Raw genomic sequence first — 26717 nt, forward strand, 5'->3', positions numbered from 1 at the left:
TAAACAGGGTCTGACTGACCCCTGATGTTTTCTCTTGCACCATTAGACATATTTTACATTTCCTGACAATTTATACTTACACAACTAGAGTCATGACATTTATAAATTCAGACATTTATGTTCCCCTCAGGATGAACTGTCATAAATTGATGATCCCTAGCACCACTATCAGGGCTTTATTACAGTTTTTCATAATACTTTCGCTCAGCTGTACTTATTTTACCATGTTTATATCTAATTAGCATGTTAGTGGGATTGCATGCTAAACTAAAAAGGTGAATACAGGAGCATGATTACCATGCATTAACATGTTATCATTGTAACTGTGAGCATGCTGGCCTACGTATAATAGCATAATATCTCTGAGCACTGCTAATCCTCAGCACCAAGCTGCTAACATGGCTAAAGAATCTTTGAGGCCGATTCACAAAAGGACCCCTTGAATTCCTAATGTTGAATTCACATAAAGCAAATATACATATTTTAAAAAACTGTTTATTAAAGTCCTATGAAAGCATTTAATGAACCACCAACTGTTTTAACAAAAGACAGGTGTTGCTTTGTGCAAAGTGCAGGAAGCAAATGCAGACATTTCTCTCACGTTAATGATACTCTTAGTGTTAATCAAAATGAATCCCACTCTTGACTTAAAAAAATTACACAGACATTTACCTTCAAAATGTTTCATTTGTGTCCAAACCAAGAAACTAAAAGGCTTTTATTTTAAAAATATGATTTATGTCTTACATCTGATTCTGCTTAACCATTAAAGTGAGCATTCAGTGTCTAAGTAGTTTGAAGAAGTTTAATGCAAGTTTCATCTTATGATTAGTGTGACTGAGGTAATCGTACCACGCAGTATGAACATCAGTTTGACTTCAATCCTTGTGATGTAAACTGGCCTGGAAAGTACCACTGACTACAGCATTACAGCTGGGTGCTGCAAAGGGCCACTGACAGACTGTCAGCTTCACATGTGGGACTGTCTGTACTTGAGGCCTGGTATTGGCCTGTTTGCGTCAAGGTTGTGGACTGCAGTCTGTTCCTTGTCAGGTACTGGCTGCAGGAGCAGAAGGTGTGGTAGAAAGAGGAGGAGAGGCCAGCAATATCTGTGGAGATGTAAGGAAGTACCTCTGGAGACGCCTGGTTATAGTAACTGATCTGGAAAAAAATAAATATAAGTGAAGTTTGTGAAGACATGTTAATGACTCATTGATCAGCCAAATTATTATATGTCTCACTAGTGACATGTTGTTTTCAGTCTCCAGTATGGTGAATCCAGCACACAGAACCTCTCCTCTGTTATATCCCTCAGTAGGAGGGTGAGTGGGCAGGGACACTGAACGCAGAGCAATGACATATGGATCTCTGAGGAAAGGAAAAAAATAAACAGTAAATCCTGTAGCACTGTGCCTTATGACCTCTGACCTGCCATTCAGGCCAGCCAGTGTGTCATTGTACTGACCCGCTGCCACACGGCTTCCTCTTGGAAGCCAACAAGATGAAATCCTGAAGAACCCCTTGTCCCTGACAGGCTGAGGTTGGGGAGCCTACTCCACTGTGATGCACTGATGGAGTCACCACACGATACAAGAAGTCCTCATCGTCAACCCGGTGAATCAGCTCACAGTTGCTGAATTAGAAAAGATGCGTTAAATTAATGGACAGGAATTGGAGGTACAATGACCCGGGACTTATTTGGTTACACTATAACTTGTTCTAAAAGTATTATCTTTCACAAGAGGACATGAACTCTTGAACTTTGTAGAGCAGTTTGTCAAGCTTGAATTGATTTTTACAAAGTGTATACATTTGTGTGTGTGTGTGTGCGCATGTGTGTGCATGCGTGTGTGTTTGAAAGCATTACTGATAATGTGTGTCCCAGCTAGGTCTGTCACTCAGCTCAGCCAGCAGACCAAAGGCTCTGTGTGCAGGAACATCCACCTCTGATTCCACCCTAAAACTCAACATGGACTTCTGCTCCAGGGTGTACAAACGAACCTGGGAACAAAGAATCACATGAATAGTCAGCTCCTCAGGGGGAACTGGATGAACCACTCTCATAAATAAAACATAGACTCCCTTTCACAATACCTTGTCTTTCTCAGAGCTGAGGCGCCAGTTGTTTTTAGCAGCCAACATCTTCAGAGCTGAAACATTGTTATAGCTCAGATACACCTGAAAAACACATGCATACACATGAGCAGAATATTATTTTTCAATACTAGGCAATCATGCTACTCCTTTAACTGCCATCTGATGAGAATCACAACTTTCTCTCATTTCATCCTGCAGAAAAGCGACAGCCTGATATTATTGTTAATATTAGTTGTTGGTATTATATTGGTACTAAATTAAATTGTATATTTATCATATACATTGGTTTTCATGAATCTCTGTACAGTATGAAAATCAACCTGCTGAATCTTGACACCTTCTACAAATAGTTAATCCTTCACAGTCAACATAGAGTTGTTTTTAAGTGTTGCCAAGGGGTAATGCAAATAATCCGTAAATTAATGATCTCAATAAATGTAGCATCAGGCTAATTTTTAAAATATACTTCAAGAACATCATCAATCACATTAAAATCCTGTGACATGAACCTAAACAGAATTACATGCTTTGTAAATGTTTAGTACTGTAAAGCATACATAAAAATGTACAATCTGTAGGCACGATCAGATTTTAGTAGAGGATGTGTTCTGGTTTTGGTTTGTAGTGTGTTTCTAGTCGGAGTATGCCATCAGCATGCTTTGGTGTATGCAGGAAAAACAGGCCATGTAGAGAGGAAAAGAAGGGGGAATGCAATCCAACATAATGCCATCCCTGCTGCCATCGGGGGTCATCTGACAACGATTTATTCTATAAACAGACATTTGCATGCAAGTGCAGCTAACAATCTGTTCTACGTCAAAAATTTCAACTTGAGCGACGAATTTGCTTTCCGCTGTGTCGAGACCCAATCAGCGTTTAGATTTCCCTGACTTCCCTGAATGCATCAGAAATTATGAATCCGACTTCCATTCAGCAAACATTTTCAGTTCTGAACTAAAGAAGCCTTTCGGATGAGAGGTGAAATGTCCTCAAGAACTTCAACCAAGTCCAGTTGCCTTTTGGATTAAGCTTCAAAGTACCATGACCTGGATTACTGAGAACCTTCACAGAGATGGATGAAGTGAAAGCATAAGCAGATAAAAAAAAAAATGGACCAAGACAGTCTGTAGCATTGTTGACAAGTTGGCCTAACTGAAGTCAGATGAAGTCCAACTGGCTCCATACATTCACAGGTGACCATTTGGACCAAATGAGCTGTCATTAATGGATTATTGCCAGTACATTTCGTTGGTTATAGTCCTGTGGGTTTTCCTCACCTGGTTTCTTGGATCCCAGGGTAGAGACAAAGGAACCTCGCCCTGCTTGCGGGAAATGATGTACTTTCTGAAACAAGAAAGAAAAGCAAAGTCATTTGTCATGTGATACTGCCAGATCATTTTAGCACAATCTGTATCACTTGTGAAAAGCTCACAAAGTATCAACTCTTCAAGCGAATACACAGACTGGTTACCTATCCAATCGGATCTTCTTTCTGGCGACGGCTTCTTGAAACCGCCTCTCCCCTTCCTGTGAATGAAAAACAGAGAGAGTAGGGACTTATTTAAAATGTTTTCATCTTATATATCCACCTACTGCAGCACCCATAAGTGTTTTTTCAATTACAGGTGCATTGCATTTTTATTTACATATTGTAATTTAAACCTTTTTATAGTGATTGCCAAATACAGTAAGAGTGATATTCAGGCAGTAACAACTTTTGCTGGGGTTTTTTTTTTTTTAAACATTCCTCCCACTTTGAATGGAGCTAAATCATGACAACCTAAAGTTAAGACCCACAACCTCAGTTTGTAGTGTTGAATGAATAGCAGAAGTTGCGCAGTTATAGTGTTCTGTTTCATACGTCCTTTGGACTGGCCATCTTTAGGATGGGATGGCTTCTGAAACTTGATTATTGAATCTTCATCAATAGTTGATTACAAAACAAATTGAAGAGACTAAAATAGCAAAACAAAATAATGTAAGGAGGAAATCTCCAGGAGTATTGTACCGATGCTTTAAGTCATCTGACAGGTTGACGTTACCTATATATGCTTAAAAGATTGTTTGCTCATAATAATTACTTTTTTAAATGATTTCATTTGCTTGACAACATATAATCTGCTTGGTGTGATATTAGACAAAGATAAGTTTGAACTTTTTTAAGGTTTAAGCATTTTATACTGGCAATATTATTTGGTTTGTTTTATCTTGTTACAAGATAAAAAGGGGAAAATAAGTTTTTTATAAGTTTGCATTTGTTATAATGAACATATTGTTATGCTTTTTTAAAGGCCTATGTAACTGCTGTAAGAAAGTGTGTGTGTGTGTGTGTGTGTGTGTGTGTGTGTGTGCGTGTGTGTGTGTGTGCGTGTGTGTGTGTGTGTGTGTGTGTGTGTGTGTGTGTGTAAGCAGGAAGCAACTGTAGCTGCACAGGAAGTCACACAGAAACATGCCAGTTGTGACCAAGCGGCAACCCCCGGTGTTGAAAATTGAAGCCAATGCATAAGTGCAAAAAACTGCAGTTCTTCAAGTGGCCACTTGAGGCTGGCTCCAGAAAACAAGAAAAAACATTACAGCAGGTGGGAAAATGACAATTTTTACAGCAGAAATAAACAGGTTTACAGCCTGGTACAAAAAACAGTTTTGTTATAAATAGCTAATTTTATTGTTCAAGATAACTGTACGGGGGGTGAATGTTTTTAGAACACACCCGTTTTAATTTTATTAAGCCTTAAATCATAGGGGCCGGATCACTTGATTGACAGGTGGATCCTGCTGGCTGTCTGCTAGACGTCAACACAGACTCAGACACTGAGCTTAACTTCACCTGTTTGTGTTGTTGGAGACTTTTGGGGATTTTTTCATTCAAAGTTTGGACAAATAATCTCTCTGTGGGATTTATGGAACTTTATGGCTGTGCAAGAAGTCTGAGCTCCAGCTTTACGGTGAGTTAAATGATAGTGTTACTGTACTGAAATATTTTTAGCACTAAGTAGCAGGTATACTGTGCTCCCTTTAGCTGCTTGTTAGCCTGTGCAGTGTTTATTTATTTAATCGTCGGCCAGTAAATAGGAGTCAGGAGTTGTTGGCTTTTCCCAGGAAAGATTACAGCGGGCTGCAGTGATGAGAAGATCGGTTATTTTACGTTTCCCTTTACGTGTCGGCTCGCCCCTCTCTCAACGGGCGAGCGAGCAGCGAGTCCGCTACTTCTTTACTCTGATAACTAAACACCTGCAGTCAGTCACCGACAGAATCTCCTTCTGGCAAAGTCAAACCAGCTCATTCATGATGTATACAGTCTATGGCTAATAACCGCTAGCTACGCTGAGGAGCATATAGCCTAGCTTCATAGCCGTAGCTGGCTGATTCATGCGGCCCGCCCATAGTTCTCAGCCATAGGCTGTAGCTCGGTCGCGCTCCGCCTCTTTGCCCGTCTCTCTGGATTAGCCGGCTCTGGCATTTCCAATATGGCGACCCCCAGCGCCGGTGCAATTCGGGCTTCAAAACGCTTCTTCAGAAACCAATGGGTGACGTCACTGAGACCACGTCCATTATTGATACAGTCTATGGTTGTGATGTAGACAGAGCAAGTGTTAAACTTTTGTAACCCAGACATGGAAAGTGTTAAACTTTCTGTGACCCAGAGATGGAACATGTTAAACTTTCTGTGACCCAGACATAGTAGGTGTTTAACATTTTTGTTTTTCACCGAGACACAGCTGGTGTTAAATTAGTTTTTTTTGAAACTTTTTTAGCCAGCAGGTGTTCACCCCTGTTTGACCCAGGGACTTTCCAGCTAGAGTGCAGGAGCAGGGTCCTGACACATTCTTGATACCTGCATGTGCGCAAGAACGGACTGTTCAACTGTTTTGCATGGAGAAAAAGGTCCATTGACACGCGTCATGTACAAGGACGGAATGGTTAGGTACTTCCCCTTGCAGTATAAAAGCAGCCAACCTCGTGCTGAAGTCTTCTCACAAGACTCAAACCCGATCTCAATTGGCTTGCGAAGTCATACAGCATGACCAACCACCACTGCAATGGTGTGATCAAAATCTTAGGAGGGACAGGACAATAGGAAACTAGATTAGGGAATTTTTGGTGCCCCTTCAGTTTAGAGCCCCCCGTTAATCTCTTTTATTTTTTTTCTTTTGAGACTAAATTGGTATTGACGAATCTTACGTAATAAAAACCCTTTAAAACTGTTTTTGTGAGTTGCTCACAGAAGGACACACATAACGGTTTTCTTCAAAGATCTTCGTGGCGCCCCCGAAGGTAAGCTCAAGCGCATCCACACTACCTTAGGGCACATATACACACTGAGGTCCTCCTGTCACAACTGTAGTCCTCTTCCAGTCCTCCTTCTTCTCTTGGCCTTTTAATCTTAAAGTTAGACAGTATACTGCCCTTCAGGTTTTTGGTACCATTAAACTCTCCAGCCAAATGTAACCTTGGGCCAGATGCATTAATTGTGTCTGCACAAAGAATGATATATGCCAACACGTCTTCATATATCCATGCTTCTGTTGCTACATTTGTATCTTGATTGACATTGAAGGGAGCCCTGCTTTAGACTGCAAAATAGTTACACAAGCAGCAAAACAAACAATAAATACCTATCTCCCATAAATGCCTATAAATATAACAATACCTATACACGAACAATAAATAAAACAAACAGTACCTTGTTTATGCAGATCTTAAACCTGGATGAGATGACCTCATTGTCCTTTAAATACTAAATACTTGGTCATCATTTACACAGCTGAACCCTGAATTATCAAATGTGTAGAAGATTGTTGTCTGTGTTGCTTGTGCTTGTTTTGGTACATGTAGGCACCCCGGTCAGCTGAAAATACAGTGAGTGTATCTAGTACATAACATCCTCTGCACTCATATATTAGGATGCACTTTTTGCTCTTTGATACTCAGCGAGTTTGCAATACAGTCGGAGGCTTAAAATAGAAATCCAAACTTAAAAAGCCTTTAGTTCTTCTGGGCCACCTAATCCCATCAATGAGGCCTCTGGTGCCGGCAGAACATCCGATTTTGCCACTGCACTAAACGCTTCCCTGGGTCACAGTAACATCTGAAAAAACTGCAATGTGTTTGTCACAATAAATGTAACTCGGATATATATAGATACGTTTGAAAATCGGCGAACAATCCCTTCAAATGATATTATAGTTAACCAATAAACATAGCACCTGTCACCATGCAACTGAACTCTCTTTAGTGTCATACATTTAGGAGTAGGGCACTGTTATTAGAGCTGCTTCAATAACACAAGGCCCCTCCTTCCAACATTGTTAAGTTACAGATAAGGTTTATAGCTCTGATCTTTAAACAACCAGGCCGTCAGACCTTACCAGTCCCATCTCTGAAAAAGCTTGTGTCACAGCTTTAATAGGAGTCACTTACATATCAGTTAAGTTCTGAACTGTAACAGCTTGTACATTACAAGCCATGTATACTATACTGTAGATTTTTTAGGCATTAAATTAAGCAGAATTAACTTCAGGACATTTTTTGAATGTTTTTGTTCTGACATTGTTTTGTGCCAGGAATTAAAATGTACAATTATTGATAGACGTTTAAAGAATTTAATGCAAGGGTAAAATATTAAAAGATTTGGAATGCTACAGAAAACACTGTCAGTGGTCTAAATACCATTATACAACAGTTAGTTCTGACCAAGTAATCTGATTGGACAAGAGACATTCCATAAGTGGTGATATAGAGTTCAACATCACGGGGACTTTTTACTCTGTATCACTCCGCCTCAGCCAGGTGTTCTGAATACTGTTAATTAAAACTGCAGCAGACTGTGTATGTCTACATTCATCAAGCTGGTACCTCTGGTACCAGCTGGTACACAGCAGACTCTTACTCTCACTGGTTGCATTTTAAATTAAATTAAACAGACAAATATACATCATATAAAGTAGCTGGTCTGTGGTAACCTGTAGACACAGAGTGCAGGAGAATGTTTGGGCTCAGTTTAGTTAAGTTGTGGAACTAGTTGAGTTAGGGAAGCAAAAAATAATCTGTTGTTGATTTGTACTGTTAACTACTACTTGCAGCTTGTTTAACTGTTGTATAAAAGCAATATCACGCTCAAGGTCATAATGTGGTAGTGAATATCATCACAGCTGTGATTATCTGTGACCGAATCACAGCCGTGATGATATCCAGTACAACATCACTCCCTTTCATGTGATATCTATTTATCTTTTTCTATTTAAGTCTTTTCCTTATTTTATTTTAGTTCTGTGTTAATTGTTCTGCACCAAAACCACCAAAACAAATTCCTTGTATGTGTAAACCTACTTGGCAATAAACCTGATTCTGATTCTGATATTGCTTAACTGTCTCAGATGGAATCAAGCCGGCTTCTGGCATTGATGAGACTGAGCTGGTAAGCTGGCAGGTGTCTGGTTTTAACAGTTATAATAATTACGATAGTATAGATTGTTTTTATGTGCTTTTTTAAACATAGAATTGAAGTCATTCCAAAAAAGCAACTTTAAAGGAGTAGTGTTAAAGTGCGTGTCTGGATGCTACAGTAACTGCTTCCCCGGTAAGTCTGACAGAATATCCCATAACACAGCGTTTGCACAGAATTTTCTCAGAGGAAAATACAGAGATTACACAGAAAAAGTTTTTGAAACGTATAGATGATACTCTGACGTTACTCTGTTAAGGCGGCATGGAGCTGTGCCAAAGAAACATACATGAAACACTGAAGAACAGAGTCGTTGCTATGGAAACAAAAACATCATGTAGTTAGACAGGTGTAAACTGGCAAAAAAAGTTTAAGCTCTTGGGGTATGTTTATTCTCCACTGACAGATCAAAGTACAAGTTTCCCCCATCTGAACAGAAGAGACACAACAGTAAAAGCGACATGCAACCCAGATCTTTGGCATGAAGCGAGCAAAGGTTATTACAGTTCATGCACGCACCTCCTCTGGCCAAGGCCGAAAAAGTTTTACTCTTTCGTTTCAGTTAAGGCACTCTCATCGAGGTACTTTCTAGCAGCTGTTTGCAGTGACAAAACCCACTATACCGTACACGGACAGCACAAAACAGCAGACAGACACAGAGTAACTGGTGAACAAAGTGGAGCATTTAGCAGCTGAAGTTAGCCTGTTCCTCTACACCTTAGTGCCCCAAAAGTAATACAGCTTTAACAGTCATACCAAAATAGTAGAGAAGAGAAGAACATCAGACAGTGAACACAGTGAAACATGCAATTTACTTGACCCTTATAAACCAGAGGCACCAACACAACAATAAATGTTTGCAAACAATATTTCATTAAATAATTGAATGATGTCAAATGAATTGTTTGACATAAAATGTAATTGTTGACTAAATTTTATTATGAATCTGTTGTGATGTAAATTCAAAACCATGCACTGTCAGTAGCACGAACCATGAAAGGAAGAAAACAGACATGGTTACTCAGTGTCGGCTGAAGTTGAACTTAAGTGGCAAAACTGCTGCTTTCAAGCAGAGAAAACACCTTTCTGTACAACAAGTTCACACCTCTAAAGAGTGATTTTGGTGGTTATTTTTAACGGTTACTTCTCTAATACCTGACTTAATCAATCACTTAATCTTAAACTTTTAAAGTTAATCTTGAACAAAATTCTTGGGATGTACGTTCCTCGGCTCTTTGCGTATTTATGGTGACTGGCAAACCAGCTTATGGGTGAAATGCCACCCTCTGAACTGGAAATATTTGTTGTTGGAGACAAGCTGTTGTTTGATTTAGAGCAATAAAATAACTGCAACAAGAGAGCGGAACAGACAACAGATATTGTCATTGAGTCAAAGAGATATTGCTTAGCGATATCCTTAAAAGGCTGGAAAATAAATGCAGATTGTTTATCCATCACTTTTTCACATTTGATTAGCTGATGCGATTAAATGCATCAACACATGGAAACAACAGGCTGCATTGGATCACAACTGCTGTAAATAGTTGACCAAAACCTTTGATTGGAATGATTACAATCAGAATGACAAATAGAGTCAATGTAACTGCCGCCAATGTGTCTTGTTCTGCCAGCTAACTCACCAGTGGTTCAGGTCGTATCCGTGGTAACGTACGTGCCTTCCCGTGGTCATCAAGGACCTCAAAGGTCATGAATGCAGAGTTTATGTGTCGGTTAGGTCCCTCCTCCTGATAGGCCTCTGCACGCACCCCCACCTCAATGCTGCACGACACACATCAAATCCATGTTATTCAGTCTTTCTTACAACTTTTTCTTTGCTGTATAATAATCAACTGTTATCATGATCTGTTCCTCCACACACATCACTGATCATATCTGATCATATCCCCCGGCCCCACCACTATTCAAGAATATATTTCTACTTATTACTCAGTTACTTACCTCAGTTAACATTCATGTCTTTTATTATTCTTATTCTACTTTACACTCCTTTTCTGTCAACAGAGCTTGCCATACATTTCACAATGATTAAACCAAGTATGATTCTATGTGATAATTAAAGTTGAACTCGAACTCATATTTTCTTTTGGACAAACTGATGTTGACCTGTTTTTGAAGGCGTTGTTCACTATAGCCCTCAGAAGCAGTCTGTCTCCAACCTGAGAAGGTCCTCTGAAGGTGAACATGTCGATGGTCCGCAGAGTCGGGTGAGCCTGACACAGACGACTGCATATAGAAAGAGAGGGAGATTATACCACAGGAAAATAATAAAAGAGAACATTTTAGAGATACTGTGTTTCCCAGTCACATCTGTCAAAGAAAGTGTGTATTTGTGGCTTAAATAAAAATAAATAAGTCAAGTTAGATATGGGCTCATATCAGTGCAAGAATATATAAAACCAGCATGTTTTCCACAGGATGCAAATATGAAAACAAAGAAAACGTTAAATACTGCCAACAACCAGTTAAATAGAAATGTTTTTATGTGTCTGTCAAGAAATCCATGTAAACTGTTTCAGCTCGAGGCTCAGTCATCATTATGGAGAGCTTTGTGTCGTTCTCAGTAGTTTTTGGCCCGTGCGCGGCTGGAGCAGGAATCTTCCTGAGGTGAAGCAGGTGTGTGTGTGGAGGTGAAGCAGGTGTGTGTGGAGGAGAGCTTGTCCTGTCCTTCTCAGCAGTTCGGTAACAAACCGAAAGCAGCATCATGATTTAAGGAGACGAGGGAAACCAAAGCTTGCGGTCTGTCCCTTAAACAACGTGTTTTCACTGTATCTGCAAACACACTGCTTTTCCCGGATGAGTAGAAGCGCTGCTGTGCGTCCCCGTGTGAGTGAAAAGCAGACCTGTGTTGTAAACTCTCTGATGTATGTCCATAATGCGCCCTCTATATTGCAAACACAGATTGCGCCATAGACTTTAGACTGTAGACCAGGTTTTTGTTGGTCTAAGGCGCGGCCGCTTTCTGCGTCCTCTAGATAGCAATGCGCCACCCGTTTGCCTGACCACACGTCATATCAAAACTAACACGCCCATGGGCGCTAACGGTGGCGCAAGATCACTTGCTATTTACACAACGTGGGCTCTGGGTGTGAAAATGACGACTGCGCTGGGTGGAAGATAGCAATGACACTTGCGCTGCGTGCTTTGGCGCTTTGCGCCGGGTGGACAACAGGGCCCTTTATGTCCAGTGTGTTCTTTACTATCAAGTGTTTATGTGCAAATCCTCTGTTGCCCCGGTGGTTTCAAATGAAGAATAAAAAATGTGTGTGTTTTGGTACCTGGCAGCAATTGTAGCTACATTCACCATCCAGGCCATGATCTGTCCTCCAAATGTGTTTACCTGGTGCAATAAACAGAGACGATGAAACACTCAACCCACCCCTAAACAGTGAAATGAAACAACAATGATGAACCGTAGAGAGCAATAGCAAAAGCTGTTGAAATTTGTTAATGATGTATAACAGAACCATAGCAAATGTTTTACTGTCTTTTTAAACCTGGGCCCTATTTTTTTAATACATATTTTTATACATATTCTATATACAATGGTTAACAAGTACAAAATCATTGGAATACTCCAGTCGATTGTAGTGGGATCCTTTCCATATCATTTTCAGACACTTAGGATAACAATTACAGCCTGTAGTGGGAAAAACACGAACTTCTTGAGGATGTAATTTGATCGACGCAGTTGCAGCCATTGCAGCTCAGCTTTTTCTACCTTTTAGTCATTTAGACCCCAAAAATATATATAAAATAATGTTCAGGTTTTCAAATAGCAGATTTCCCCTAAAAGTGGTAATCTCGGAGTTCTCAGTTTCATCTCTTTGGCGGCATATATGGCGATAAACCCACCCACCAAGGGACTGTTATTTTTAAGGACATTTTGGATGTATGATGTGTCTGTAAGTGCATGATGTGGGACGGGTGCTTGATAATATTGTGTCATGTCTTGTAATGTCTGCTGTTGCGCGACCTTACAGATGTTCTTTATGTTGTTTTAATGCTGTTCTGTCTGATTGTTCAGAGCATGTCACACACGAAAAATTCCTGTGAAACAGAAAATAACGTTTTTTTATTTTATCTAATCTTAAACAGTAATTGCAGGAGCACACTTCTTGAACTCTTGATTTTCCTGGCTGACGGTTGCTTTCCTTTTCAGACTGTTTGCTTCATCTGAGCGTCGAGTTTGTTTCTTTTTCTTTGGATTTTCACTTCTTGTTGAAGTTGTATCTGTAGTCATCCATCTTTTCTTTGTTTGTTCAGCCATAGTAGATTACTGTTTACTCCAACACTTGCAGAGAGCGGAAAAGCAGCCGCTTAGCTCCGCCTACCCTCTCTGGCAGACCAACCACTGCTGGCTGATGGAAAACGCGTCACTAACTGGGCGCCGCTTGTGAGTTTTTTTCCATGAAAGTCACCAGAAAGGCACCCAGTCTGTAATACTGCAAATGCAAAGTCTTTCATCAGTGGGCCATAGGCTCAATCACCATTGTGTTACGTCATTCGTAGTTAGATAGTGACTTAACAGACATTTATTTAAATGAAAATCTTGGAGATTATTACTTTAATATGTATAAACACTCTTAGTTATTATGAAAATATTGTAAATATAACAGTACCAAAAATAGAGCAGAAAATAAAGGCTGATTCCTCCGTTCATCCCTGTGATTAATAGAGAGAATGAATAACCTGATGATTAGCGTGTGGGGGTAGAACCAGCTCAACACTCTCCACCTTGGTCTTCTCTGCTGCCACTGCATTGCCTTCTGCTGAGATGTCAGCTGACACACACAAACAATTTTAAAACATGTAAGATTTTCAAGGATATGGTTGGTTTTATTCTAGATATCTTTTAAACAGATAGAGAGAATTGTTGGATTTTAAAAGATTCAAAAATGATCCTGAATAATCCCGCCTCCTCCAAGACAGATATTTGACATGTGTATTTTATTTATGAAATACATGGTCAAAAGTGGCTGTGAACAGCCCACCAAGGTCACGTCAGAAATTACTGTTAAACAACTGGCTTAGGATGAAACACATTTAAGGCCCTTGTTTATGTGCTGTATGAATAGGGACTCATACTCTTTCCTGGTTTTTCACTTTCTTAGTAGTACTCAGCATCAGGTTAAATCAGCCAACAAATCTCCATTCTCACAGCAACCTACAACATCTGCTTCATTGGGGAAAGTAGCTACTCCTAATGTCTGTTGTGTGGTGTGATGTGCTGTTTGTGTCAAACTTACCCTGCTGGATGGACCCATGGGAGAGCAGATCTTTGATGATGTCATCATGTATCATCCGTACCCGGCGTCTCTCAGCTGCCACGCTGTATTCAACTTGCTCTCTCTGAGTGTGAGGTACAATGGGCTTCAAGATCACCTGTGAGGTATAATGTCAGTAAAGTCTTCTTAGTGTGAGAAAACCTTAACCCATACCGAGATACACATACAAATACAGACTGTTCAGTGTAGATGTGCAGTTAGTGATGTAGTTGCTACCAACTATAAACGCATTCTTGAATGTCAAAAGGGTCATAATCCCTTAAAAATGCAACACACTCCTTACCTTTTTTCCTGTGTTTGTGCGCTGAGTAACAAAGGTGGCGTAGGCATGGCAAACCCTCCAGTGGCGATCAGAGAACAGGTCCTCACAGCTCACCTGCACACCAACCTGAGAAGGAACACAAACACATGGATAATTATGTTGTAAAGCATTAATGTTGATAATGAAGGTTATAAGGTAATCCATGTGTCAACACTTTACTTATTCATTACTTTACTAAAGTAACAAATAAAAGAAGCCTTCTAACAACAGAAATCAGTAACCTAAAAGATAGCAGTATTAATTTAGACAAGTCTTTCCAGTTACAGACTTTATTCACATTAAATACAGTGTTACCCCAGACAGACAACAGATGTGTCCTACTGTTGACATGTCTGTGGTGGGACAGGTGCATTTTTACATAAACTGATGCCCAGTTCTGTTGAACTTGTTTCTGTTGTAGCCAGAGTTTTAGTCACGATCAGACCCGCAGAACATTTCAGTGATTTTGTGTGATTAGCTTGTTGTATGTGACCGCAGCCTACAGGACGAGAGTGGAGTGTACTGGACTGGTGGTTTGAAGATGACATGCTGAAGGGGGTGGACACCACAAACCCGTATCTCGATCAGGTGTTTTTAGTTATCCATCTTTGGTTTGTAGAAATGCTTGAACAAAAAACATGAATGAAGCAAATATACAGTGTGTACTTGATCTGACCTCCATGCTGGTGTTAAAGGCTCTGTTGACCTTCGCCTTGATGTTCACCACCTGACCCACTCTGAAGAGAGGCATAAAGGAAGACTTAGTGAATACAGTTTAAACACACACGCACACATTAGACACTCTGATGAAGCAACCTCTCTGTATAGTGCACTCACTTCCTCTTACCTAATGGTGTGTTCAAAGTGGATGTCATCCATGGAGGCAGTGACGCAGGGACTCCCAGCATGCCTCTCAGCTGCTCATGTGAAACAGATGTACAGTATAACGTGCTTTTTGTTTAGTCAGTGGTTTCAGCATATAATGGACACTCACAAGTGATATAAGACCATTTGAACACAAAGCATTACCGGTCACTTCATCACAACACACACACACACACACAGATCACCTGAGAGGCAGGCAGTTGAGTCTATCCATTTGAGCAGTTGTCCCACACTCAACTCCTGACGGTGGTTGCTGTGACAGGGCATCACTATCTGACTCATTTTCACTTCTGTTGGGTTGACACTCTCTTCATCTTCATCCTCTTCTTCTTCCTCATCTTCCTCCCCCTCTTTTTCTGGATCACCAAACACTCTAGAAGTCATCTTCTTTCTGGGGGACAGGAAGAGTTTCTTAGGCTGAGATGGAATTCAGTTTTTGGTCAGCTTTAAGAAACACGGACTCAAATCATCATTAACGTACATATATCACTGATGCCCATGTTCTATTTTTTCACATTTTGATAACACTTTGAAGATGCATTGCATTGTTTGTGTATGCCTAAGTTTATTTAACTTAAGACAACTGTTTGCTGCTGTTGCTCACTTAAAAACTGCATTTTCACTTTGCAGAACAAGGGGGCTGTTGGTATGGTGTTGGTGTGTTGTGTTGGATAAGTGCTAACCCTTTTAATCACAAAGTCCCCTGTTGGAAACGGCTAAATCCTATGTTGTATCTCCAAACTTTGTATGTCAACTTTTGCAGCCACTGTCCTTAATCCATGACACATCAGGTTGCATAAGATTGGGACATAGTTTACTGCGACAGCTTCCTGCAAAATGATTCATTTTCAAATGAATGCATTTTGTCCTCAAAGCCAGAGTTTTAGTCACGATCAGACCCGCAGAACATTTCAGTGATTTTGTGTGATTAGCTTGTTGTATGTGACCGCAGCCTACAGGACGAGAGTGGAGTGTACTGGACTGGTGGTTTGAAGATGACATGCTGAAGGGGGTGGACACCACAAACCCGTATCTCGATCAGGTGTTTTTAGTTATCCATCTACACATTAACCACACTAAATTTGACGAATCCCCATCCCCCTGTCTCGTGTATTTAAAATGAAACCTCGGCAGCTACGCTGTCTAAATACCATTTTGTTTTGAAATTTCACATACATAACATGAAACACAGGTCCGCACAGGTCTGAGACTCGTGAAAATCACAACTCAATGCATGCACATTGAACAACAAGATAAAGTTACAGGTTAGGGAAGGTCTAAGTTACACTAACACAACTTACGTTTTACAAACCGAAACATAAGCATATGAAATAGTAAAACCATTGGTTAAAACCAGCGACATAACTAGTCTTGTTCCCATAACTTTATTGTAAACAGAATAGTTTAACGTTGCGTTTATATCAAATTGTATTTCACAGTTTCAGGTAGATGTTACGTCAACTACAAGCTAAAGCTAAAGTTAGCTGCGTGAGTAAATACTGAACGAAATAAAGCTGTAGCTGTTCTTTTTAGACAAATAAGCTTACTTTAAAAACATACCTGACCGCAAGCACTGACAGTGTCAAGCTGTATGTTGATAGGATGTAACGCAATCAGCATAGGGTGTTTCTGTAATGACTTTCAAAATAAAAGCCTTGTTAATCGAGGTTATAGATTTTCAATTGCCTGTGCCAAAAACTATTATACGAATGCATCTCAAACACACCATCTCAAAGTAAAATATTTGTGATACAGGAGGGAAAGATTCAGGGGTTATCAAATTGAAGTCATTGACTTATACAAACCGTGAACTAACAAGTTATATTTAACTGTGTGAACAATTGAAATATACAGTGCGTCTCAACAAACTAGAATACACTGCTAACGAATATACAAAGTTCAAAGAACTCGAAAGAGGAACGCAGTTAAATGTATTTACTCTCAAAACCATGAAAAGAGAGAGTTCGTCATTTCCGTTCCTGCAAGTTTACTGTTATTTTGTAGAGCAAAGGGTGATCGTGGTGCCCGGAAGTCAGTACGAACATCCACGTGAGGTGTGTGCAGAGCAGGCGGTTTGGAGCAAAAAAGATTATCAGGAGCTTTCACAGTTAAAGCATATCGAATACGATTTTATATTTTCAGCCCATCTGAATCAAATGTACATGTGCAGCATGTGGCCAAGTAAACAAAAACAGCATATTAATTGTAGATTCAGTTCTGCCAATTCGGCATAAGTTAAGAATTTTTTTCGGGTGAGTTTGGGTGGAGTTACATATTTGTTAAATATAACATTGCATCTATATCATCTTGTATCTGTTGATTTTGGATTGATGGCAAAGGCAGAGGAGGGGTGACCTAAATAAAGTATGGAAGTTTAAAAATGCCAACACATTTGAAAAATGGATTAGACAAAATTGGGAATCATACCAACTACTTTAGTATAATTGTAAGGTAGTATATGGGAAATCATACTAAATATGTATTATATTTTACTGTATTATATACAGTATGTAGTATGTGAGTTACCCATACTGTGGAAGCTCTGGGTACTGCGATTTGGTGCATCAGTGATTGTTACGTGCCGTAGTTTTGTGTTGTGTTTTCCGTGTGTGTGTGTCTTTCTCCTGTGCTCCTCAGGTGCTGATCTCCCCTTGCTGCAGCAGGTGATCAGGCTCACCTGTTACCATTCAGCAATCAGGCAGGAGTATAAAGAGCAGCAGAGAGGAGACAGCCAGGGCCAGTGGGCCATTTGGCTGTGTGTGTGACAGACGTCATGCTTACTCTTTCAGTGGAAAGAGGGCGTTTCTTCGAGGCCTTAGTGTTGTATTGTTATTTGCAGTTTTTGGTTTATGCCATGTGCTTTGTCTTATAGAACAGCTTCTCTTTTGTTTAGAAGAAGCTCGCTTTGTGTTTCCTTTTTGCTTTAGTTTGTTAATAAAAATATAAATATATATATATATATATATATATATGTGTATATATATATATATGTGTATATATATATATATGTATATATATATATATGTATATATATATATATATATGTATATATATATGTGTATATATATATATATATGTATATATATATATATATATATGTATATATATATATGGGCACTCATTTGTTATTTTGCCTTTTTTATTTTCGGGGTGAATCCTGGGTGGGGATACAATTCCCTGGTGGGGGTAGGCATTTCAGGGTTTTGGCCACTGATAGCAGCCTTTCAAGTTGCCTCGAGCCCAGCAAGCCCCAGAAGATGGGTAGGCATAGTTTGTGTTAGGCAGGATCTGAGGAAGTTTTGTATAGTTGTGTGGTCAAAGGTCAGTATATTTGCCTGTGGATGTTGTTGTGTTGCATCCAGCAACAATATTATCTAAATTCACTGGTAGAGGTGTATAAGGACGCAGTCTTAGTGTTTTATTAGCAGGTTAGCAGTTGTGTAGCCTTGTGGAAGAGGCATTGCTAGCTTTTGTCTTTGTTCTGTGGTTTCCTGGTTCATAGTTGCAGCCATGACTATGAGAGAGGGTTGCTCTTTTTCTCCAGTGGGGGAAGGGGGCCAGCCGAAGCCTGTTAGCATTACTTGTGGTTTGCAGCAGTTTGGATCGCTTTCTGTGGAGTCTTCCCTAGGTTCCAGATAAAATGCTCAATTGAAGGTGTGTTTAGCCTGTCTACAACTGAAGGAGGCTGGATAGCGTGAGTTTAAACTTAGAAGGGAGCTTAAACTAAGGAAGTTGGAGGTGGAGGCAGAGACTTCCATCAGAATTAAATAGTTGGCACTTAAGGCAAGTTCATTTTCTACTGTTGGCCCTGGTTCATGTTCAAAATCCAACACTCCGTTTCACTTTTGTAAAAATATTTCTCTGGTACCTGCATTTATTGAGTCCAAGGTTGAGTCTTTCTTTGGTGTGTTCGAGCGCATTGCCACTACTCTGTGCTGGCCAGAAGATGTATGGGTCATATTGTTACACTGCAGATTATCGGGTAAGGCTCAGGAGGCTTGGACCTCACTTTCGGTGGAGGACAGTCTCAATTACAAAAAGGTAAAGGGTGCTGTCTTACAAGCATATCACTTGGGGCCTGAGGTCTGCAGACAGAGCTTTAGAAGCCTTAGAAAGACCACTAACCAGTCTTACAGGGACTTTGCAAGGGAGAAAGGAGTCTTGTTTGAGCGTTGGTGCTCAGCCTGTAGCACTAAGGATTTAGCCTCCATGCACGAACTGATTCTTCTGGAGGAATTTAAGAACTGTTTACCTGAGCCAACTGTCATTTCTATATATTTTCTATATACATTTCTATATATATATATATATATATGGCATCAAGCTAAACATATTTTTATAATTATAAAATGAAATTTAAAAACTGTATATATTTTAAATAAGCATAATACAAACTGCAGTGATGCTGCATGTCAGGAGTTCTGTATACTGTTTCAGGTCAGGAGTAGTGAGGACATGGCACTGTTCAATTTTTAGTATTTATGCTTAATGTTGGGATGTTGGGAAGAGCATCTGCAGAAAGCCTGGTAACAAATACGTTTTGACAAACTGGTCTGCCTCAAAATGTGCCTGCAGAGTGAATGGTGTTCAACTCCCCTCACATAACAAACCTTGTTAGGTCTACTCGCATAGAATACACAGTATTCAGGAACACTTTACTTAATGGACATATACACACATCTAAACCAAGAGCATAATATAACATCATGTGAATGCATGTCACATGTCAAACTTTGTTAAACATCAGAAGCAATTTCTGTTTGTGATTACTTCTAGTTAAGTTTTCATGACTTAAATTGAGGAACAAAGACCACACCTCATTTCCTTAAGCAATTTTCCTTCCATGCCTGTATAGTAGGAAAAGTTAGGTGTGTCTTACCCTTTCTCATACAGCTCTGTAAAAAAAAAAATAAGACACTGCAAAAATCTGTTTGTCTCTGGTTTTACAATTTACAGGTCGTCAAGATGTTTGAGCTTTCAGAAATATTTAAAAGCAGAAGACATTTGGACATGTAAATTGAGAAAGAAATATTTAAATGTATTTATTATCGATCACATTTAAGCAAATTGGTTGTGTTGACCAATTTGACTCCTTTGAAAAAAGGTCAGATTTCCTTAAGTTTCCACTGAAGTACGTGTTTGACACTAAGGTGAAATTTATCTATTCTTCAGAGGCTTGTTTATGTAACTGAACCTGTAGCCAGTGTTCACCTGTTATAAATGTGCCTACCATTTACAGCAAATGTCAGATTGCTATTCTTAGCAAAGAGGGGCTTTCTCAGCATTAAATCATGGTATGAATAAAAGTTTCCAGGGGGGGCAGTGCATGGAATTCTAAAACATATTGCAGAAACTTGATCTGTAGCATGATAAGGCAGACTAAATGTGACCGTGGCATTAGAAGATCAAAACTTAAAGCCTCTCAAGAGTCATAAAAGAAACTTCTGACAGATGCAGAAAATGCTAAATAAAGAATGCAAGACTCCAATCCGCAAAAGTAAAGTCAAAGGAAGCTGTCTTGTCGAGGTCTCAGAGGAAAAGTAGCACTTTCTAAACCACTTCTCAGGAAATGAAATAAAGTTAAACTGAGTGCGGGAGAGAAGAACCAGCATTTCGCAGTTAATGACTAGAAAACCTGTGTACTGATGATTTATGGCAGTAACAGAAGGTTGTATCTAAGGAGACACATAAGAGAAAGAAAATAAAACATTGTCAGTGAAACAATCAAGTATGTGTGAGGTTATCATTCTGTCCAAGGACAGGTAACACTCCATTCTTCAGAGTCATGCTATAACCTCTGGTTTGCATCTTTGTGGAGAAGGATTCGCTGCAGCAGGATAATGACCCTAACACAGCTCAGAACCCTGCAAGAACTTAAGATCAAAACAAGGCCAAGGAGCCCTGACTGTCATGGCCCTTCCTTCACTGTCACCTGACCTGTGCCCCACTGAACATTTATGGAACCATTTGGTGAAATCTCAAGAAGCTCTTTGAGACAATGTGAAATCATGGAGCCCATGCCAGCTTTTGTCCATGCTACTGTCAAAGCAAAAGGGGTTCATAAGATATTCTAAGATTCTTGTCCACTTTTGAAAGATTTAACTTTTCACTCAAATTCTGAAGCTGATATTATAGTTTTAAATGGAGACAGTGATATTACAAGAGGACATGCAAAATAGAAGTATGGTGGTCTCAGATTTTGGACCCTACTGTGTTAGCACTTCATTTTGGGATGGCGGTCTGTAAAGACAAAGGGAGATTGGTTGCAATGCACAAGGGATCAGTCTGGCTCAGTTGGCCTGCGTCAGGTGTGCAAAGAGGCAGAACCAGAAGTGACAAGTACAGGTTCTTGGCATCTCACACCTTCTGGAAAAGGTAAACAATTTTGCAGACAAAAAGACTCTGAGACTCTTGGGAACACACATTTAACCTCAACAAAGGTCAAAGAACATGCTTGCCCAGTGGACCAAAAAAGGCTTGGAGAGGATGCAAGCTCCTTGTCTTTGACAAACTTATCACCTTGTTATTCTTTAGATGATTTTTGTTGTTATTAAGTTCCTTTAATTACCTTTTGTTACGTTCCCCTGAATGGGCTAGGGGATGAGGGGAGTAACAATAAATTAGAACCCAGGAAAAAGAAGGGATGAACTAAGTATAGGCAAAGTTGAAGGGATTTATTAACTACTAAAGCAAAAAGGAAACACAAAGCGAGCTTCTACTAAACAAAAGAGAAGCTGTTCTATAAGGCAAATCACACATAGCATAATCCAAAACCTGCAAATAACAATAAACACTAAGGCCTTGAAGAAACGCCCTCTTTCCACTGAAAGAATAACCCGAACACGCAGAGGTCTGTCACACACAAAGCCGAATGGCCCACTGGCTCTGGCTGTCTCCTCTCTGCTGCTCTTTATACTCTCTCCTGATTGCTGGAGTGGTAACAGGCGAGCCTGATCACCTGCTGCAGCAAGTGGAGATCAGCATCTGAGGAGCACAGGAGAGAGACACACACAGAAAACGCAACACAAAACTACGGCACGTAACACCTTTACATTTACATATTTCTGTCTTTATACTGCTGTAAAACCAGAATTCTCCCTCTAGGAATCCATAAAGCATTATCTTATCTTTTCTTATCTTTGTTTATGAATATTTGTGAAATACTGACCATCCTCTTTATAAGTGAGGGATTAGCTGCATCTGCTGAGCAACAGATCATGACACATCTCTTAATTGATTTTTGAACATTAATTACTAGTGATATGATGCATTATTGTGACTTGTTACTTAGAAGTTATTATATTCAATAACTAAATATACATTTCTTCTACTTATGGAGAAATCCACAATAAGTTTCTTTATAAAAAAAAACACAGAGAGAGCAGAGCACATACTGTATACATTGATATTCTCATCCACGTGTCATAAACTATGCAGTTAGAGTAGATAAGTTAGACCTCAACCCATTCTTTGAAAATGCAAGAAACTGCTTGTTCCTGTGTGCTGGAATTCAAACAGACAACTCTTAAAATAATATTGTGAGCTGCCTATTGGCCTAATGAGAACTGTGGAAATATAAAGAAATCGGTAGAACAGAAAGTATACAGTAGGCTGACTGTGGTTAAGGTATACAATCAGCAAGCAGCTAAAAGAGGAGTATTTTCCATACCAACCCGGTCAGGTTTAGTGTTCAGTATTATCAAATAAATAATAGAAGGGGGCAGCAATCTCCATGGCAATGACAAGTCCCGTTCCATTTCTCTGGAAAACTCAAGTGAACTTTGTGAGATGGCTGAGGGAGCGAATCATCATCGATGGTCACTATACAGCAAATATCCACAATGCATCACAATATGCATTTGGTGCAATAAAAATATTTCTGCGCTTAGATTGGCAGCAATATACTACAAACTCCAGTTTTATGCTGATAAAGATATTTTCAAACATTGAATGGACACAACATACTGAGTCTCCTCAATGGGCATGAAGTGTATTCTGTGGAGTCAACCCTCTAAAAAAACCCAGAGTCAATAGTTTCAGACACTGCCCCAAAATGACACGTTTATTTTGGGAAATTCACGAGTTTAAGGAACTTTCTGACAGTGACTTTCTGTTTGTTTGAAGGAAACTGATAAAAGTGTAAAATCTAAATCTAATGTTGACTTATTTAATAATTCTTTGACATCAGTTAACCGAGCACCCTAAAATAGACAAATCAAGCCAGAAATCTTAGTGTTATTACGGACCCAGACCTAAATTTCAACAGCCACATACATACAGTCACAATATCAGCCTTTTTTGATCTTAAAATGCTCCTCAACTGTGGATCCAGCTACTGGAGTAGGCTACCTGAGGCTTTCTCAGTCTGTTAGCTCTTTTAAAACAGGTCTTCAAACATTCTTATTAACTCTTATTTACTGCTGCCTTTCCATAACTTTTATCTTTTTTTGCTTAAATATTTTAGTTTAATCGATATTTCTTTGCTTTTTAATTGATCTTATATTTTAATCTATTTTGGACTTGAACTATTTACATAACAATTTTAAATAAAAGGGAAAATCGAATATTGCAACAGTAGGAGTCTTGGACTCCAAAGCCTGGGACCTAAGGGAGAAGAATTCTGGGAATTCTAAAAACTAAGGAAAATTCTAACCAAAGACTTATAATTCATAGACTTAAGCTGAAGCAAATATTGTTGCATTGTTACTTAACCCTCCATGGTACGATGTTGCCTCTAGGCAACATACCCATTTTTGGCCTTTTACACTCACACAATACATCCCAAGTTATGATGCAATACTTTGAAAAAGAGCTAGGACCATAAGGAACCAATAGCACTCTTTAAATTTGCCACATGACTCTCTGGAGGCCAGCCTGAATCCCTTTTTTGCAGACTTTCTCACAAGGATCAGCTCAGCCATTTCTCTCCACAAAAATGGTCTGAAAATGTCTTTTCCTGGCTTTTTTCAGTCTGGAAAAAAATTGATTCACAATAATAGATGAGTAAAGTTTAATTTCTAATAGTTTAATGTACTATATTTGCTAATTAAGTAATGGAAACTTGTTAAAATGCAAATGTTGCCTTGAGGCAACACCGTACCATTATGGATTCACCATGACCTTTTACTATTGTGTATTTAGGTATATATACTGTTCAAAAGCATACCAGTCATCATACTTTTCTTTTTATCTCTACAATTTAACCTAGATAAATTTGATGTAGTAAAGTAAAGTTCAGCATATTACTGTACACTGTAGGCTATAGTTTACAATTACAGAGAACTTTTTGAGTCTTTTTTGCAGAGCACAAGCTTATATTTTGTATATTTCTTTATACACAGGAGACTGACAGACACTGATGAAATTGAAAACAAGCATTCAAATGGCATGCATTGTAACCTGTTGAGGCTACTGAGTATTTTCCATGTGTTTTTAAATACATTTTGTTCAAATTTGAAACAATAACTGTTTTTCATTGCTTACCATTATGGTACAGTGTTGCCTCAAGGCAACGCACCCCAAAAAGTACCCCCAAAAAGTTTTTCTTCAAAATTTCTTCAGATTATGTCTATTTGGTCTATTTAATGACAAAAAAGCACTCATCTTGGCATCATGATGCGTACCATGGAGGGTTAAACTGATCATATATTTGAAGACAGTTTGTATTTTAATGTCTTATTTTTGCTTTATATCATATTTCTTTTAATGCTCTTAATGTTCTGTTTGACCTGTGTAAAGCACTTTGAATTGCTCTATGTATGAATGATGTTTCATAAATACACTTGCCTTGCATGGCATGTTATATGCTATATTTATATTGAGTGTTTGATATAGGGTCATCCTAATCCTTCACCAGTTATTATTTGGACCTTTCATTGACCACTAATGACAAAAACTGAGCTATGCTTTGCACCTTGCTCTTGTACATGTACGTATTTTCAGATCGTCTCGTATGGACCCTCCTACTCCCCTCTTCCCCCTCCTTTTTTGGGGAGCCCTGTATTGTTCTAAATATTGGGCCATACCAAATTCGATCGAGAGTGGGGGTGTAATGATTATTCTGGCAGTTCAACGGTTGGAAAGCTTCTGTCTGTCCGTCTGACCATGCGCTTGGAGCTCGAGGCCCGGCCCGCTGCACGATCGCGCTGTGTTCACAGGCTGGTTCCGTGGGTTGTTGGTCAAACCCCGCTGCAGTGCCGCTGGGGAGGTTGAAAGAGAGGAGCGGACAGAGAAGAAAGAAAAAACGTACAGGGCGCAGCGGGAGGACGGCCATTGCGTTTTGCTTTCACTGCTAATAAAGAAAGCAGCGTCTCGTCTGTTTATCACCGGAACGACAGACTGCCCAGCGAACAAGGAACACCGCAACGAGACCCGCCTGGACCCGTTTTATTGTCTCTCTTTGTCTCTCTGACTGTGGGGAATTTCTGTGAACATGTCTTATGTGACGGTGCTGTTGTTGCTGCCAGTCCTGTGTAGCATCATCAGCACCTCCAGCGCTGCATCCTCAGTATCCCGTAAGTAGGCTAACACACACGCACACACACACACACACACACACACACACACACACACACACACACCAGCAACCATGGCTAATTCGGTGGTTTGCTCCTGCAGTCAGGGATGTGGACTACAGTCCGGACTCAGCGTGAGGCCGAACCTCCAGTTTATTCAGCAGGGCTTGTGATGACACAGTCGTATGGTGTGTTATTAACACTCACAGTATCTGCTTGTAGGCTAAAATCACTAGTTCTCTATCTGAAGAGGAAAACAAAACCTTAAAGAGCACCGTGTTTTCAAAGCAGGAATGGACTCAGTAGCCTAATATTAGAGTCAGACAATGACAGTAACTTTTAACCGCCCTATGTTGCAGTTATACTCTGTCTGAAACACTGCCTTTCAGCTGTAGGTAGATTTAGACCATGCTTAAGTCTTTATTATTATACTTGGTGTATAAACAGAACTGTAAGTTTCAGAACAGTGAATAAACAGGCCTTGAGGTGGGATTTTTTTCCCCAACCTTATAAACTGCTTAATAATAATGATAATAATAATGATAATGTTTAATGATTTATGACTCTACAGTAACAATTAGTTGGATTGTGTTATTAAGCATATATTAATTGCAAATGCACAACAATCATTTAGGGAGGCTTTAAAATATTTTAGGACTGTGTAAGGAGGGACTAATGATTAAACACTTTTCATTGTATGAAATCAAGCATTCATTAAATGTTTGTAAACCAGTTCCTAACTGTTCGATACAGGACTTTGGTTTCAGTTTGCCCTCTGCCGGGTTTGGTATGCAATGTAATTCAAACATATACTCTCGATATAATCTTTTTATGTCTTCTACATGCATGCATGGAGCAATTATTCTAGACCACAAGTTTTATCTGGTAAAGTTTTGGCATTACACTAGTTGTTGTCTAGCAGCTGTAACATGCTATAAGTTGGCACGAGTAAGTCAGGTCAGACACGCTCAGGTAGGGTCGCTGCTTCTGAGTGGTAAACTCAATGAGACACCAGTGCTGGGGGATCTGACTGTGAGTATATGAGGATTGGATGTAGCAACTGTGAAGTAATTTATTGGTTTTTGGACAGCTGTTTTAAAGCATAGAATTTGGCATTATCAACCACCAATATTTTGTTTTGTTTTTTTGGAGCCAGGACCATATTTGTA

General features: G+C 39.5%; 2 protein-coding genes across 2 annotated transcripts in view; one reads left to right on the forward strand and one right to left on the reverse strand.

The window, feature by feature from the left end:
- Window positions 1-509: 509 nt before the first annotated feature.
- On the reverse strand, window positions 510-16633 carry acot11a (acyl-CoA thioesterase 11a). Its single transcript, XM_069685460.1, has 17 exons — window positions 16595-16633; window positions 15220-15425; window positions 14997-15066; window positions 14826-14886; window positions 14132-14236; window positions 13810-13945; window positions 13253-13344; window positions 11839-11900; window positions 10667-10786; window positions 10183-10321; window positions 3569-3624; window positions 3375-3441; window positions 2095-2178; window positions 1868-2001; window positions 1466-1633; window positions 1242-1368; window positions 510-1161 (listed from the first exon to the last, which is right to left on the reverse strand). The coding sequence occupies exons 2-17, from the start codon at window positions 15416-15418 to the stop codon at window positions 928-930; spliced, it is 1854 nt and encodes a 617-aa protein (XP_069541561.1). The 5' UTR covers window positions 15419-15425; window positions 16595-16633; the 3' UTR covers window positions 510-927.
- An 8833-nt stretch (window positions 16634-25466) lies between these two features.
- Window positions 25467-26717, forward strand: part of LOC138611116 (contactin-associated protein-like 2) — a 39505-nt gene continuing 38254 nt past the window's right edge. Inside the window, exon 1 of the mRNA XM_069684049.1 lies at window positions 25467-25548. Within this exon, the coding sequence (XP_069540150.1) occupies window positions 25467-25548 (82 nt within the window). The remainder of the gene's footprint in view (window positions 25549-26717) is intronic.

Source organism: Semicossyphus pulcher, unplaced genomic scaffold (genome assembly GCF_022749685.1).
Source record: "Semicossyphus pulcher isolate SPU_LCO1_2020_fin unplaced genomic scaffold, fSemPul1.0.p SCAF_7, whole genome shotgun sequence".
Taxonomy (NCBI): Eukaryota; Metazoa; Chordata; class Actinopteri; order Labriformes; family Labridae; genus Semicossyphus; species Semicossyphus pulcher.